The sequence below is a fragment of the Tiliqua scincoides genome, chromosome 1 (genome assembly GCF_035046505.1).
Source record: "Tiliqua scincoides isolate rTilSci1 chromosome 1, rTilSci1.hap2, whole genome shotgun sequence".
Lineage (NCBI taxonomy): Eukaryota > Metazoa > Chordata > Lepidosauria > Squamata > Scincidae > Tiliqua > Tiliqua scincoides.
The window spans coordinates 302,792,129-302,809,468 of record NC_089821.1 but is presented as its reverse complement, the minus strand read 5'-3'; the positions used below and the strand labels follow the sequence as shown (position 1 = coordinate 302,809,468).

Below are 17,340 nucleotides of genomic sequence, written 5' to 3'. Positions count from 1 at the left end.
TCCATTTCCCTTTTCTTCTCTCCACCCCAAAATTCTGTCTCTGTTTATACACAATTTCAGGCATTTTAAATAAAATTGTATCTAGCAAATATAGGCCTGGCTAAAAAATTCCTATGAAGGTTATTATTAATTTATACCTTGCCTTCCCTACAATAGTATTCCAGGTGGCTTACAATAATAAAAAGACAGTATCATAGTAGAAACAAAAATAAAACTCTAACAACGTATTTTAAAAACCACCAAGAATGCTAAACAGCAGCAACAATTTTATTTGAGTTCTGATCAATGTGGTTATTGGACTAGTACCATGGAGCAGGACACCCTTATGAAAGGGCACTTCACATTTTGTCCGGAGGACTATAAAGAAAGCGGTTCAAGCGTTTGTTAAATGGATGGTTAAGTTATGTAGAAATGCGCACACACCTGAGATCTATAACAGGTGCAAACAGCATACTGAGTAATGCTGGGAGTCCAGGAATCGGAGGCATCAGAGAAGTCTCCTTTAGCAGCATTGTGGATCCTGTTGTCAAGAAAAAGGAATTTTTAAGAACGCAGTAACTTCACAAATGTGTTTAACAGAACTAGAGAGCAAGCCACAAATGGCTTCTTCTCCTTAGCTGGCGCTTGGAGAGCAGGTCGTTCTATCAGCCAATATGCTACTGTAGGTGCTGCTGGGATCCGTGTGTCATTCATGACAATAACTCTGCCAAGGACAGTCCCAAGCCTGTCTGCAAAAGGAGGAGGGTAGTCACCCTACTGAGGTGACCAGAACTGGGAAACCAGGCAAGCAACCTGGTTTCCCTAGCATGTTAATCCACAGGCATGGAAATCCACAAATGACTATCTATAATGGTCACTTAGGAGTGGACCTCAACAGGTGGGAAACCCTGGCCTCTGAGCGGCCCGCTTGGAGGCAGACTGTGCAGTATGGCCTTTCCCAGTTTGAAGAGACACTTGGCCAACAGTCTGAGGCTAAGAGGCAAAGCCCATAGGACAGACCAGGGACAGACCAGGGACAGACTGCACTTGCTCCCGGTGTGGAAGGGATTGTCACTCCCGAATCGGCCTTTTCAGCCACACTAGGCGCTGTTCCAGAACCACCATTCAGAGCGCGATACCAGAGTCTTTCGAGACTGAAGGTTGCCAACACACCTGTTGTATTTACGGACACAGAGGCAGCAGCCAACATTTGCTGAAATGAATCCTCAGGGGAATCCACAACGATGACAGAGTTTACACTGTCCTTCTGCACTGACACAGTCCTAAGTGGGGTAGAGGCGAGTAGGGAAACGACACGCAAACTTAATGGTTTATGTATAAACTTGCTTTACAGAGCATTCCCAGTACAAAAACTGAAGAAAACGGCTGTGGTGTTAATTGGATTAATTTCATTTCCGGTATGTAACCCAATCTTTCTTCCTAAAGAAAGTCCAAAGTGACTAACAGCCTAGGAAAACACAATTAACTGGAAATACCAAAAGAATAAACAAAAAATGAAATCTAATAATTAAAGTCAGATAAAACTCAAATTCATGCTGTGGATACTTTTGTTACTACCGGTAAAACCACATCACTGTTCTGATGTTTAACATGGCGAGATCACCAAAGGTGCTTAAGATACAGCCATTTTTGTCTGCAAACAGCAAAGACATGAGCTGCCCACCAGGCCCAGCAAGACACCATTCCTACCTGAACTTGGAGATTCTGGTCATGCTGCTGAACTGCAGGCTGTAGGGGCTAAACGGACCAAGAAGCGTTGCCTTCAAGAATGAGAAAAGAACACAACACTTCCAGCCAAGTAATGTCTGAGCTTGTCCACGAAGAGCCCAACCCCTGTTTCTATGTTTATTTAACGCAGCATTTCTAAACCAGTGGTACTCGTACCACCTGTGGCACCTGAGGTGGTATCTGGTGGTATGTGTAGGACCCCCAGACCTCCGCTGTTTGGCAGCAAAACCAACAAGCAACAGTAGAAAGCTTGGCTTGGCAGCAGAGCTCTAGCGTACACTTTTTATACACCAAGAAAATCCCTCCTCTCCACCCTGAGCTTCATACTGGCATTTGTCATGTCATGTGACCTCCTATTCTGAGAGTAACTGGTGATCCCATCACTGCCAGTTACTTCCAGTAGTACTTCCAATAAGCGGACCATGCCAAGTGATACAGCAGTGGACAAATGCTGAGAAACTCAATAGATTCAGGCCCCTCCTTTCCCCACGTTATGGGTGGCCAAAGAGGTTAACATTCTAACAACTGAGTACAATAAAAATTAAACACAATAAAACTGAAAATTAAACAATATGAACACAACACACAGCATAAAGTTTCTGTTTTGTGGTCACCTTGGGAAGGAGGGGGAGATTTCTACCAATGACAGGAAACAATCACCTGCTCTTGCAGACAAAGACCAGGGGAGGAAGAGTGAAACTCTAATAACTGGGGAATTACCAACTCATTTAAGAGATTTCTATCCTGCCCTTTTCCACCTGTAGAGGCCACAACATCACTGCCCTCCTCCAGGCTCTCTCTTGCACTTTCAAAGAGCAAAGAGGGCAGGTGGAAAGAAGTAGAAATAATTGCTCTAGGTCACAAGTCTCAACTCCTCTCCACACAGACCTACTTTTCAAAATGGCAGTGGGAAGGGAACCAGGAGGAGGGTGGCAGTAGGAGAAGGAGGACGAGGACGACAAAGAGGTCACATTTGCACGATGCACTTTGTGTGCTGCAAGGGAGCAGCTCTCAAATGCCATGGTTGCAGGCACCAGGTAGGCTTTGACCAAGTCTGATAATATCACAAAGTGAAAGGGTTGTGGTGTATCTAAAGAAGTAAGCTCTTGCTTAAGAGAATTCATGCTGCAATAACCAGTAAGCTTCTCCACTGCTACAGAACTCTGTCTTAGAACTTCATAAAAACCTGCTACCCCTGCTAACTGGGTAAGAGGCACTTTTTAAGTGGGTGCTCTTCTTTTATTTAGTGGGGGGAGAGTAACTGGCCCACCTCACCCCAGCACTGTCTTTTCTAGTGGCTGTTTGCTGGTGTTCTTTTGCATCCTTTTAGATTGTGAGCCCTTTTGGGACAGGGAGCCTTTAGCTGTTTGTTTGATTTTCTTCGTAAACTGCTTTGTGAACTTTCTGTTGAAAAGCGGTATATAAATACTGTTGTTAATAATAATAATAACCTAAAGGCACAAGAACTGCTTATAAGTTTGACCCCAAACTTATAAGCCAGCTGCTCTGCCATAGCCCACAACTTAATTTCATCATTTTGTTCAGCCCTCACTAAAGACAGGGACAAAAAAAATTCTCTGCAAAGCTATGGAATTGCTCTACTTCAATGTTGAACTATGAAACAAGTTACTATTAATAGACATGGAAGGAAAAGCTGCTTTCATCCCCCAGTACAACCGTAACATTCAATTCGGAAAATGAAAATGTATACGTCATGGCTTCTCAGCTTACCTTGCAGTTTGGGGCATTTAACCTATTGGCAGAATAGCTCTCCAACAGCATGTCAATCAAGTGATTCTCTTCTTCGCTTGAGCTCTTCTTGAGAGCTGCGATTCTGTCCTCGTTGTTCTCCTCCGACACTGAAAACAGCTGCTTCAGATTTTCACTGCTTAGCTAGTAGAAAAAATTGAAAAGGTTTTGAGAGGTATCTGGGGCACTCCTCCCTGCCTGAGTCTGACATAAAAGAAAGCCCTGGCCCCAACATATTAAAAAGAAACATGCAAAGAATAGTGCATACTTTTGATTCATAGGAGTCTTCGGCCAGTTCAGCATAGCACTCCTGAATAAGTGTGTCTCGGATGTTCACTACATCCATTTTTCCTGAGTACCGGAACACATCCACGTGTAAGATGCTGTGCACAATGGAAAACACTTTCACCATCAGAGCACAGCCGTTGACCAAGGAAGCAAACCTTTGGGTTGCCGTGTAACTCCACTGTTCTCCACAGATGAGAGACTGTGCTGAAGGCCGCATTCTGCGCACTTTGAACTCCAGAGCCTAAACCACAAAGGATGCATTTATTTTTCAGCAAAATAAGAGTCTGAAACGAAAGGTTTTCGTGTCCCCCACCCCACCCCAAACTGTCCCTTGAGTCATTACGAACAAAAAGAAGCCACTACCTGGAAAGGAAGCTCTCGCAGGTGACCTGGAATCTCTCGCAGATGGTCCAAAGCCACACTTGCTCTATTGCCATAATCTACATAGAAAACCTGCAAAAACAGCAGCAGTTTAAAGACTGACAATTTATCCACAAGAATAAGAAGGCAGGGTGACTGACAACTTCAATATAGCAACCTCTCACAAGTGGGCCTATTGTGAGAGGTTGCCATATTGAATATGTAAGCGTCACTCAAAATGGCCACGGTAGAATCATAAAGTTGGAAGTTATCTGGTGTGCTCCCTGGGGCATTTGGTGGGCTGTTGTGAGATACAGGAAGCTGGACTAGATGGGCCTATGGCCTGATCCGGTGGGGCTGTTCTTATGTTATGTTCTTATGAAGGGGCCTAATAGGTTATCTAGTCCAACCCCCTGCCTTAGGCAGGAAACCCTCTTGGAGCATCTCCAACAGGTGCCTGTCGAGCCTCTGCTTGAATATCTCTAGTGAGGAAGAGTCCACCACCTCTCTCGGCAATCTGTTCTACTGCCGAACTGCCCTGACCGTCAGGAATTTTTTCCTGATGTCCTATTGAAATCTCCTCTCTTGCAGCTTGTACCCATTGGGTTCTAGTTCTGCTTTCAGTTGAGAACAAATTATGACAACCCTTTAGGTGTTTGAAGAGAGCTATCATATCCCCTCTTAGCCTTCTCTTCTCCAGGCTGAACACGCCCAGTTCCCTCAACCTTTCCTCATAGGGCTTGTCCTCCAGCCCCCTGATCATCCTTGTCGATCTCCTCTGAACCTACTCGTTTGGCTGCATCTTTCTTAACTTCCTGAGCTGACTTCCTGAAATGGCACTCGCATAGCAGCTAGGGCAAGAGGGGAACTGGGTTTGCACAGTGGTTTGCAAACTTGCAGGGCATGGGCTACTGCCCTGCAGCTTTCACCACAATGTTGCAATCTACCAGCAAGACTATTCTGAGATGGGATGGAAACAAAACACACAACAGCAGCTGATCCGTGCTAAGAGCTACACCAAAGTCTCGCTGAATAGCACAGCTGGCACAAGGAAGCCATTTTAGGTCACAACATGAAATGACCCTCACCCAGACAAATGTGTCAGCACATAATCAATTGGAAGGAAGAGACAGCATACAAAAGGTCTGTCTTTTTCACAAAACAACACAAACAGTGACATAATGAATCACTTATCTTCTGCCCTTCTACTTTATTTTCTAAAAAAGCAGCGCATCGTGCTTTACTGCCAAGTCTTCCCATTTTCTTCTGGACAATTTCCACATGCCCAGATTCTGTATTTTCTTTCTTGCTACAATATTTACTAGTTACTAATGTTAGCTATTTTATGTTACAATACTAATTACTGTTCACACTGATGGTTTTATGGTTTTATTATTTGTTTATATTTAAATGAAATACATGGTTTAACATTTATTGCATTTTTATTAGTAGTGTCACCAAATTAAAGAATTTTTTTCAGCATGTTTACAGTCCTGTGCACACTCACTTGGAAGTAAGTTCCACTGTACTCTCAGGAAAGCATAAGAAGATTGCAAACTTACGGCCCATTCCTATCTAAAATATGTGTTGGCAGAACGCATGTTCTGCTAGTGCAGGCTGTCGCAGAGCAGCCGTAAAGCACTTTGAAGCAGTGCAAGCTGCCGGCGCAAAAGCATGGAAAGACTTCCTTCAAGGTTAAAGAATTAAAAAAAGAGACTTTACCTGTGATCGGGACGCCTCACATGAATTATGACTCAGCATTTAGAAGTAAACTTTTAGTTTTTTGGAGCCCTCGGGTTTGCTTCAGAGAGGGACAACAGCTCTTACAGATTATATACTGCCTGAATAGACCCTACCTCCTCCCCATAGCCTTGATTCAAATCAACACACTGAGTGTTTTGCATTACTTTTTTTATTAATAAAAATAACCGCTCCAAGTAGTCAATGATACATTTAACATCATACCTAGCCTGGCCCACAGGCCACCCATTGGACTTCCATGCCATATAAACCTTTTGCACTACTGTTTACCCTGCTAACTGGATAAGAGGCACTTTTTCAAGTGGGTGCTCCTCTTTTATTTAGCAGAGGGAGAGTAACTGGCCCTCCTCACCCCAGCAGTGTCTTTTGTAGTGGCTATCTGCTGGTATTCTTTTGCATCGGGATCTGAAGGCCTTAGGGATGGACCTCAACAGGTGGGAAACCCTGGCCTCTGAGTGGCCCACTTGGAGGCAGGCTGTGCAGCATGGCCTTTCCCAGTTTGAAGAGACACTTGGCCAACAGTCTGAGGCTAAGAGGCAAAGAAGGAAGGCCCATAGCCAGGGAGACAGACCAGGGACAGACTGCACTTGCTCCCAGTGTGGAAGGGATTGTCACTCCCAAATTGGCCGTTTCAGCCACACTAGACGCTGTTCCAGAACCACCTTTAAGAGTGTGATACCATAGTCTTTCGAGACTAATGGTTGCCAACCTAACCTTTTTAGATTGTAAGCCTTTTGGGACAGGGAGCCATTAGTTCTTTGATTTTTCACTGCAAATCGCTTTGTGAACTTTTAGTTGAAAAGCGGTATATAAATACTGTTATTAATAATAATACTGTAATTTGATGCTCTAGCACTGTGGATAAAAAACATACCTCTGCACTCTTTCCTGATACAAACAGGATTTGAGCTCTGTAGTATCTCTCGCTTTCCCAGTCAGTGAATGATGCCAAACAAACCAAGCCTGGGTAGGGCTGAACTGGCAGTGGGTTCAAGTCTAGGCGGCTGATTTGAGCAGACAGATTTTTAAGTAAAGTCATATTTTTTTCATCTATTCTGTAACCCCAGAAGTGTCCAACTTCTACTACCTGAAAGGAAACAGCATACTTTGCAACACAAACATTTTTATTTTTTGCAAATAGAAAAAACACCCTACTTTTAAACTGTTAAGTATAAATGTTTGTTAGAATACAGAATCTTGCAGCACTCAAAACAACATTCTGATGTGCTAGTTCACACAGGCATGCTCATTCCACAATGACTGCAACTTCAAGCAACGCATGTGTGAATGAGTTACGGACAAAAGTAGGGCTGAAACTTTAGATGTCCCCACTTCATGTTGCTTATAGAAATAATGGGAAAGACCTAATCCAAACTCCAGAACTGGAGTGTCAAACTCATTTCATATAGTGGGCCGAATATCATTCATGGTGCCTGCTGAAGGCCAGAAGTGACATCATTAAGCAGGATGTGACATCATTAAGAAGATGATTGGCAGAAATAAGCACATAGTTCTCAAACAGAAACTCATCAGACGCACATGACAGAAGAGAAAATATGCAAATCTTGTTCATAATTTCAAGATATGAGAGAGCCCAATTTTCACGCTGGGCGAGCGCAATTATAATGGGGGCCCCTAGTTTGGAAGCTACAAACTTCAGTAAGCCCCTGGAAAAAATATGTGCTTAGATGCTGTGTTCTAGGTAGTAGGGCTTCAAGAAGGGCCCCACTCATCACTTGAAGCTGTGGATCTATTTCAGAACATACTCTGGATGGTCCAGCCTGCTTTGGATTTGGGTGGTGGAGAGAGATGCACAATTAAAATCTGGTGCCTGACCTCCTCGCTGTAGAATTCACCACCGTAACCAGAAGCTGTGCTGTAGTTCTAAGACACCCGTACCTCAGTGACATTGATGGATAACTCAAGACTGCTGATGGTCTGCAATGTTTCCAAAGCTTCACAAAACTTCTGCACAGGTGCCACTGTATGCTTCTGAAAGTCCACCTTCACTCTAAAATCAAATGTCAAGCACAATAAATGAAGTCATTGAACTACTAAGTTTGGGAAGCTTTCCCTTCAAATAAAAATGTTCCTGGGGTTATTCCAAGCAGAGTGCAGGGCCTGCACAGTATCAAACCCACATGTCCCTTCAGCAACCTATGTAGGCAAAGAACCAGGCTAGGGCATACATTCCAGACATCTATTCTTTCATGAGCAAGGTCAGAATAAGGCCACGATGGCTACTTTTCAGGTTCAGAGTAACATGCCTCTGAAAATAAGTTGTAGGGGAGCAGTGGTGGGAAAGGGGAGCACTTTTATCCTCTGCTTATGGACTTCTGGAGAAATCTAATTGGCTAGTACAAAAAGTAGGATGCTAGACTAGATGGGTCTTGGGTCTGATCCCAGCAGGGCTCTTTATGTAAAAAGAGAGCTTTCACTCTCTCAAAACAATTTGAGAGTTTTATGAGCCATGGTATCTATTGGAGATGAATTAAGCCATTTCTGCCCAACAATCATATAGGAACAGGGATCAAATGTGTACACCTGTGGGCTGGAAAGAAATGGGTTAAGTTGATATTTTCTAAATATGTTGGCCCTGGGGGCATAAAATTTTCAGATCAACATTTTTCCTCTTTCCTTAACTTATCAAGTTAGCCATGATAAAGCATCATTTCTAAAGCTTCTTGTGGGGTAGTTAGCAGCTACAGTATCTGATTTTTAAACAGTCTCAGGACTTGAGGCAATTACTTATCTGACCTTTCCTTCACCCTTTGGGGACCCACCAAAAATCAGGTTGCAATCCATCAGTGGATCTTGACTCACAGTTGGGGAACCATTGGTCTGCACTGACTGGCAGAAGCTCTACAGTTTTTAACACTGGTCTTTCCTTGCATGGAGATGCCAGGAACTGAAGGTGGAATCTTCAGCATCCAAGCATGTGCTTTTTCATTAAGCTACCATCCCAAACCCAATGTGTACACACACACACAGAGCTTAGCATCCTAGCATTCCTTGCAAACACAGGAAAGCCACTGAATTTCACACTGACCACAGAATTCAGCATCCTGAAAATCTCAGCTTGCTTTTCTTGGCAGCTTTCTAATTCTTATGGCAAGCTGTAAAGGCTTTGAAGCACACGGGCAATGTCAGATGACTATGTTTAGGTCAGACAGTGGGACTCAGTAGCATTTCCAGTGGTAAGGGCTTTAGGGGCCTACACAGCTAATTGGCCCTTCCAGACTGTTAGCAAACAAAGGTGTCCCCCAGTATCTGCAGGGAATATCCCAAAGGATCTCCTCTACAGAGAACTCGTGCAAGGAAAGCGCCCTACAGGTAGACCACAGCTGCGATACAAGCACATCTGCAAGAGGGATCTGAAGGGCTTAGGAGTGGACCTCAACAGGTGGGAAACCCTGGCCTCTGAACGGCCCGCTTGGAGGCAGGCTGTGCAGCATGGCCCTTCCCAGTTTGAAGAGACACTTGGTCAACAGACTGAGGCAAGAGGCAAAGAAGGAAGGCCCATAGCCAGGGAGACAGGCCAGGGACAGACTGCACTTGCTCCCGGTATGGAAGGGATTGTCACTCCCGAATCAGCCTTTTCAGTCACACTAGACGCTGTTCCAGAACCACCTTTCAGAGCGCGATACCATAGTCTTTCGAGACTGAAGGTTGCCAACACAATGTTCTTCCCCCAATATCAGAAACTCTATCTCCACTCACTCAAGCGGGAACCCTATCCCCACTCACCCCTGCACCCGTTATCTTTCTTTATCCCGTTTAGAATTAAGCGAAGCAATCTTGCTTTCTGTTAATATTCACTGACTTGTCCCCTCTAGCATGCAGGCTTCCTACATGCTTACCTGTCTATAAGTTTCATGCTTATACAGTTCTGTAAAAGCAAGATATTGATTGCTTTGCACAAATATAAACAAAGGTAATGGGCACAAGGAACAGCAGACATAGAATCTGTGGGTATTGGGGGAAACCTGTATCACATTTAATTAATTTGCAGTTCCTGAATTCCGTTTATCTTAGAAACACACATAATCATAGGATAGTGTTTTGAATAAGTGCCTCTGAAAATGGAGGAAAAAATTTTAAAGGGACTGGCTCAGTGCCATTTACAAGACCCAAAGCAAATGATATGTTTATTGCATGATTGAGGCCTGTGGGTCCTCATCTGAACTTCAGCAAAGGAGTAGGAAGAAGAGGAGGAGTTTAACCCTTTCTGCCACTATGGTCCCAGTTAGGATTGGGCACAGTTATGGGTTTTACAACAGGTGTATGGTCTAGCGCAGCAAATTTTCAACCAGCATGCCAGGGCACATTAGTGTGCTGTGAATGGACTGCAGGTGTGCTGCGGAAGACAGGGTTAGGGTAGTTTATTAGTAGGGCCACTGGGGATGCAAGTCCCCTGCCAGCAGCGTGGTGTGCCAAAAAACTGATGGTGTTTCTTGACAATTTTAGCACCTTGTCAGTGTGCAGTGAGGTGAAAAAGATTGAAAATCACTGGTCTAGTGACTCTAGTTTGATCCCTGGTGAATCTTCGTAACAACATACCGTGTGCCCCTCACAGTAACACTTGCTCCTCCTCCTATTTTCTCCTCAACATCTTCTGGAAAGTGTACATTAAGTTCAAACCGAGTTCGCAGCTGGGACATCTTGAGGGCAATGTATACTGCAGGCAGGGTTTTGAAGCCGGCCATTGGATTGCGGGAGAACTCTATAAAGGCTCTATTTGAAAGAAAAGGCAACACTGTGTTCTGGGGATTAGAACTCACAAATATAGCAGTTATCTCAAATAAATCAGTGCAATTCAAAGTTTTAATTAAAAAGAGAGAGAGTTCACAAAATGGCATCTTTTCTACCCAGTCTCTCCTTAATCAAGAATATTTTGCCATTTGAAAAAACAGAATAGTGACTTGCTTAACCAGTCTCTTACCACAGCCTTCGTTATTCCACAAATATGGTGAGATTTAACTGTCAGGTAGAAACAGCTGCTTCCTGCCAAAGAGACTTATGGCACAATCATATACACTGGTGTTAGGTGAGGAGCACATGATCTACCAGCCTATGCTGTTGAAAATGTGCTGAAAAGCATGTTGTGGCAGCGAAGGACAATGTGGTCACGGCACGGAAGCCTGTGCCGCTCTGCCAGCACAAGGCGCACATGCGCCACAGTAGGTAAGTCCCATGCTGGGTGGCCGGGGAACAGTGGAATGGGGGCAGGGAGGGAGTGTAACAGGACAAGGAAGAGGGCTGAATGGGCTTGGGGGGGATGCGGGATCGGTGGCAATGGCTACCACTGTATCCTATTCTCCCTTTCCCGTGTCCGATATTCCCACACAGAACTGGTCAAACTGGCACCAGCTATTTTGCTGACGCAGGCCCGAATAGCCCCATAGAGGCTGCTGGGGCTTTCCCAGGGGCAAGGGGACAAATGTCCCCTCACCTCAGGGGAGACGTCCAGTGGCCTCTGTTTCCACACTGGATAAAGTGGAAACTGTTAGGAGTGGGCTGCCCGAGCACTGCTACTCTGGACAATATCAGTGCTGAAACGACTGTGTTTCTGCTGTGCACCATTTTCTATCACAGAGTACACCAGGGCATAGCATAGCCACATGATTCCCCAGTGCATTCTGGGATAGAAGATGACACTTGACAGCAGCCAGGAGGCCAGCAGAGAAACAAATGCTCTCACCACTGTCATCAGTGCACTCAGGAAACACTTCAAATTTTAAGAATGCACAAGTCCACCACCCACCTTCAGTAAGCCTCCCAAATCCCTCACAGAATAATTGACAGTTTGCCTGGGCCACCCTACAAAAATTCAAAAGAATCCTCTTGATTCTTCACCATGATTGGGTGGTATGTCTTTGGATCAGCCCTAAACACAATATCAAGAAGGCATGATTTTAAACAGACTCAGGACCCAGTCCTATCCAACTTTCCAGCGCCAGTGCTGCTGTGCCTATGGGGTGTGCACTGCTTCCTGTGTTGGGAATGCAATCGCAGAGGCCTCCTTAAGGTATGGGAACATTTGTTCGCTTACCTTGGGGCTGCACTGAGGTTGCACTGGTGCTGAAAAGTTGGATAGGATTGGGCCCTCACTCTCCCAAATTTATTCTAAGTTACGTCTGCTTTAGAATAATATAAACATTGACTTACTTGGTGCCATCATAGGTAATGGATTTTACTTGGCCACACTGTCTAAAGAGTGACTGCAGTGTTTTATAATAAAGGAAGCCATAAGGGGGGATATTCTTCAACTGTTGAGAAAAAAAAAAACACCTCCAGATAGGTTGCACTTTTGCATTTTTAAGTTATCCTCATTATTTTAGAATGTCATAATTAACAGTCTTTATGAACTGCCTTTCACCAAAGATATAGAATGTCAGGCTCACAAATCATCAAGTCCTTCAAGACCACAAGTGCATGCACACACACAACAGTGAACATAAGAACAGACAAGAGAAATTCACCACCAACAAGAGAGCTGACAGAAGTCAAAAGAAAAGAAGTCAACCAAAAATGAAAGGTAGAAAGGAGGAACAAGAGACACGATATGTAGTACTAAGCTATCCTTCCTGTTAACCTAATGTAATGTATTCTTGTTTTACTCCCAAATGACAAGGCTCCCCTTCTCTCACATCTCAGGGATTAAAAGCACAGATTCTCACCAGAAGATGCTCGCAATCCCTGAATTTTTTATTAACCCAATGCTTCTCAAACTGTGGGTCATGACCAACATGGTGGTTAAGAACATAAGAACAGCCCCACTGGATCAGGCCATAGGCCCACCTAGTCCAGCTTCCTGTATCTCAACCCACTGCTAAGGTGGGGTCGCAGGTTGGGTCCACCCACCTGCCCTGTGTCCGTTTGGCTCCAAATTGGAGCCAAAATGAATGCAACCATAGGTCACTTCTGGTTGCGACCCACCTCCAGTAGTTGCCCTGATATCACACCGGCCTGGAGACAGCCTCAGTGGACCTCAGTGGTCCTGTTAAGTTTCAGAACCGAAGCTTTAGCCAACACCAGTTCAAATAATTCTACAAGGCTGACAGACAACCAAAAGGACCCAATGCAAGCTGCACAGCTTGACATACCCTGTCATTGACAAGAAATGCTATAGGTGAAAAGATATTTGACCTTGCAAAACAGCATTTCCTAGACTTTCTGAAGCACATAAAACAACTATTTGGAAAATGGTCCTGGGTAATCTTTAACACAACACCTAAGGTACATATCAGGTACCAGCATTACATATCAGACAGAGTTCTTGGCTTGAAAATCCTTGGTTCAAACCATCACTTCGCCATGCAACCTACTGGATGACCTTCAACCAGTCATTTATCTTTTATCCAATCTACATCAAAAGATTGCAGCAAAAATAAAATTAAAGGGGGGGGGAAGAATCATGTACACCAGCTTAGCTGAAAAGATATGAAATTATTAAAAACGTACTCAGGACGCAAGCTCTGTAGACCTGGATCTTGGTATGTTCCGTCAGCTACTTGTTGGACCAGACTCTCTTTGTGAGTCTGGAAAACGCTTGCGTCCTGAGTACACTTCTGTACTGCAGCGAGTCATGGACTCTTCGCTCACAACAGGAGAGGAAACTGAGCGCTTTCCACATGCGCTGCCTCCGACGCATCCTCGGCATCACCTGGCAGGACAAAGTTCCAAACAGCACAGTCCTGGAACGTGCTGGAATCCCTAGCATGTATGCACTGCTGAAACAGAGACACCTGCATTGGCTCGGTCATGTCGTGAGAATGGATGATGGCCGGATCCAAAGTATCTCCTCTATGGAGAACTCGTGCAAGGAAAGCGCCCTACAAGTAGACCACAGCTGCGATACAAGGACATCTGCAAGAGGGATCTGAAGGCCTTAGGAGTGGACCTCAACAGGTGGGAAACCCTGGCCTCTGAGCGGCCCGCTTGGAGGCAGGCTGTGCAGCATGGCCTTTCCCAGTTTGAAGAGACACTTGGCCAACAGTCTGAGGCAAAGAGGCAAAGAAGGAAGGCCCATAGCCAGGGACACAGACCAGGGACAGACTGCACTTGCTCCCAGTGTGGAAGGGTTTGTCACTCCCGAATCAGCCTTTTCAGCCACACTAGACGCTGTTCCAGAACCACCATTCAGATACCAGAGTCTTTCGAGACTGAAGGTTGCCAACATGTATTAAAAACAATGCAAAACCGAACAGGAAAAAAAATGACATTTCAAATATACTATGAAAGAACATGGAAAAATGAGAAACTACAGCAATTATCAGATCTCTCTCTCTCTCTCTCTCTCTCTCTCTCTCACACACACACACACACACACACACACACACAGAGAGAGAGAGCGAGAGAGAGAGAGAGAGAGAGAGAGAGAGAGAGAGAGAGAGAGAGAGAGAGGAGAGAACTGCTCAAATATAATTACCATAATAGTTGTTTTGGGATCTTTGCCTGACAATTCCCTCATGGCAATTTCTTCATCATGGTATCCAAAAGTAAAATAATTTGGGTAAAATGCACCAGCCATTACCACCTGAGAAATAAGAAAAGCAAGCTGTTTAAAGTGCAACTGCCATACGTATACCCTGGTATACACCACTCTCTTCAACAGTACCTGGGGCCCAGCTTCATATTACATCTGTGTGGAAGGGTCAATGAGTCTTCTTGAAGAGCAGGACCTTCCATGTGGTCCTATCAACTCTATGGAATACCTTCCCCAGGAATGCTAGTATGGCTCCCTCTCAGTAAATTCAGACATCTGACCAAGACGGTTTTTTTAAAAGAAGCTTTTGGCTTAAGATGTGATCTGTGATGTGCTATGTTTTTAACTCTGCTATCTCCAGCAGCAGTATGAGATGAAGGATATCCCAAAATGCACAATGATCTCAGAAGCTAAGCAGGGTCAGGTCTGGTTAGTACTTGAATGGGAGACCGCCTGGGAATACCAGGTGCTGTCTCTACCATAGTCTTTTGAGACTGAAGGTTGCCAACCACAACCCCCTTGCAGTCCACCACTGGTGCAAGCCACTTCAGGTTGCATCATGGTCGGGCTGCCCACCTGCACCCCATTATTTCCGTACCTGCAAAATGAAGCGTTGTTTATGTACATGCTCACGATCCATGGGAGGGGTTTGAGTCTTGACATGCATGTTGAATGCACCAACTCTTTTTTTCAGCTCTTCATACAATTCAGCCACCTAAACAATGTAACACATAGTACAGAATCCTAACCAGCTCTACTCAGAGGTAAGTCCTATTTTGTTCAATGGGGCTTACTCTCAAAAGTGTGGCTAGGATTACTAAACAAAAGTGTGGTTAGGATTGCAGCCATAAGAACATAAGAAAAGCCCTGCTGGATCGGGCCAAAAGCCCATCTAGTCCAGCCTCCTATATCGCACAATGACCCACCAGATGCCTCAAAGAATACACAAGACACAGGAGACCTGCATCCTGGTGCCCTCCCTTCAGTCTGGACTTTTGAGGTAGCCTATATCTAAAATCAAGAGGCTGCACATACCCATCATGGCTTGTAACCTGAGATGACTTTTCCTCCAGAAATCTGTCCAATCCCCTTTTAAAGGCATCCAGGTCAGATGCCATCACCACTTCCTGCGGCAAGGAGTTCCACAGACTAATTATACGCTGGGTAAAGAAATACTTTCTTTTGTCTGTTCTAACTCTCCCAACACTCAATTTTAATGGATATTCCCTGTTCTGGTGTTGTGCGAGAGAGAAAAGAGCCTCCCCCTATCCACTCTATCACCATATCCTGTGGCAAGGAGTTCCACAGACACTCTATTTGAGCGGTTGTCCCTTGGTTCTGGTGTTGTGTAAGAGGGAAAAGAAAACCCCCCTATCCACTTTATACATCCCCTGCATAATTATGTATGTCTCAAACATGTCCCCCCTCAGGTGTCTTTTTGCTGAATACAACAGACTGAACACAATGTGAAGTGCTTTTTTATTTTTGAGACATACACTTCATGAAGGCAAAGCACTTCTTAAAAAATAAGATTCCTTATTTTGTCCAAGGCAACAAAATCCTTTTACCAATCAGATATACAACGCATCAGATCTATAAAGGGTCCTTATAATGGGAAGATCTTTTTAGGAAAAACATGCAATGAATGAAGTAGCCCTCATATAAGTTACAGCAGGCAGGTATTTGTTTTTATCTTATTTATTTATTTATTTTGCCTTGACAAGTGAGATTTGCCTTCAGGCGATCATGTTTTTGTAGACCAGAGGAAAAAAAAACCTGGTTCATTTTTTCCTTTCCTTCCAGATTGCTGCTACAGCATCACAAATGACTTACAATGGCACACAAATGACCTATTTAAAATTATTGAGACTGATGACTTGTGCAGTCATTTATATATTTAAAATACTAGGGGCGCAATCCTATCCTGCGCTGGAACAGGCAGGCCAAGAGGCTTGTGCTGTTTCCAGCGCAGGATAGGTCCCCAAAGCGGCTCAGCCAGAGGTAAGGGGAAACTTTTCTTCCCCTTACCTCCTGGTAAGCCACCCTTGCACCTTTGGGTCTCCCGTGACTTGTGCCACCTCCCATGGAGCGGCATGAAGTCGCTCCAAACTCCACAGGAATGGGGGTTTGGATCTGGCAAAACTGCCGAGTACCAGCCCCATCTTCCGCTCCCCGCCCGCCCCCGGGGCCACCCACCTCCACCCTCCTCCTGCCTCCTCCCTGCTCACCCCAGAGTCTTGTGTCGGCCAAGCTCAGCTGACGTAAGACTCAGAACCTCAGAGGCTTATTCCAGCCTTCATGTGCCAGCCGAGCCAACTCCGAGGAAGCGCAAATGTACCTTATGGCAGCTCAGCAAATGCACCAAGTGCCACTCAGGACTGTGCTATAAGTTGCACTCTGCACCAAAAATCAAATGACCAGGGCATAAAGCCATTTTGTTATTTTGGAAGGATTTATTACAAAAGAGCTATCAATATATTTTTAATTGCCATACTGAAAATGGAAACATCTCTCTGAGTGATGTAATGAAAACTCTCACTCTGTTCCATGAGTAAAAGAGCCATGGACATTTCTGTGGGTTAGATCAAAACAGTGGTTTAATTGGGAACCTTGCTTCAAGCACAATCTAAGTGGACAAAGGCATGTCCCTGCCCACAAAGGTTATTCCATTATTTTCTCTCTCAGCATGCTACCCAATTATGCTTGGAGCAATTCTGTGATAAAATTTCCATTGAGTGCTATAGTAACCTTAGTAACAAAAAACACCAAGGTTGAAATTACTTGTTGGCAGTCCTTGTTACTGCTTTCGGTAGGAACAGGCACAGTTTTTATTTAGTCAGGTTACATATTGCTCTCCTTCCAAAGACCTGCTCAGAGGGTGAACTACACTGTAACACTGAACAACCATGACTGGATCCCCAGTATCCATTTTAAAGCTTAAAATCAACCTTGCAGGGATACTGGGC

General features: G+C 44.6%; 1 protein-coding gene across 1 annotated transcript in view; it reads right to left on the bottom strand.

The window, feature by feature from the left end:
* TDRD9 (tudor domain containing 9) overlaps positions 1-17,340 on the bottom strand; it is a 68,279-nt gene that overhangs the window by 8,726 nt on the left and 42,213 nt on the right. Inside the window, exons 18-29 of the mRNA XM_066612299.1 lie at positions 14,973-15,089; positions 14,318-14,425; positions 12,055-12,155; positions 10,447-10,620; positions 7,786-7,897; positions 6,761-6,973; positions 4,129-4,218; positions 3,746-4,006; positions 3,460-3,621; positions 1,690-1,760; positions 1,153-1,262; positions 424-520 (exon numbers count right to left, since the gene is read on the bottom strand). Of these exons, the coding sequence (XP_066468396.1) occupies positions 424-520; positions 1,153-1,262; positions 1,690-1,760; positions 3,460-3,621; positions 3,746-4,006; positions 4,129-4,218; positions 6,761-6,973; positions 7,786-7,897; positions 10,447-10,620; positions 12,055-12,155; positions 14,318-14,425; positions 14,973-15,089 (1,616 nt within the window). The remainder of the gene's footprint in view (positions 1-423; positions 521-1,152; positions 1,263-1,689; positions 1,761-3,459; positions 3,622-3,745; positions 4,007-4,128; positions 4,219-6,760; positions 6,974-7,785; positions 7,898-10,446; positions 10,621-12,054; positions 12,156-14,317; positions 14,426-14,972; positions 15,090-17,340) is intronic.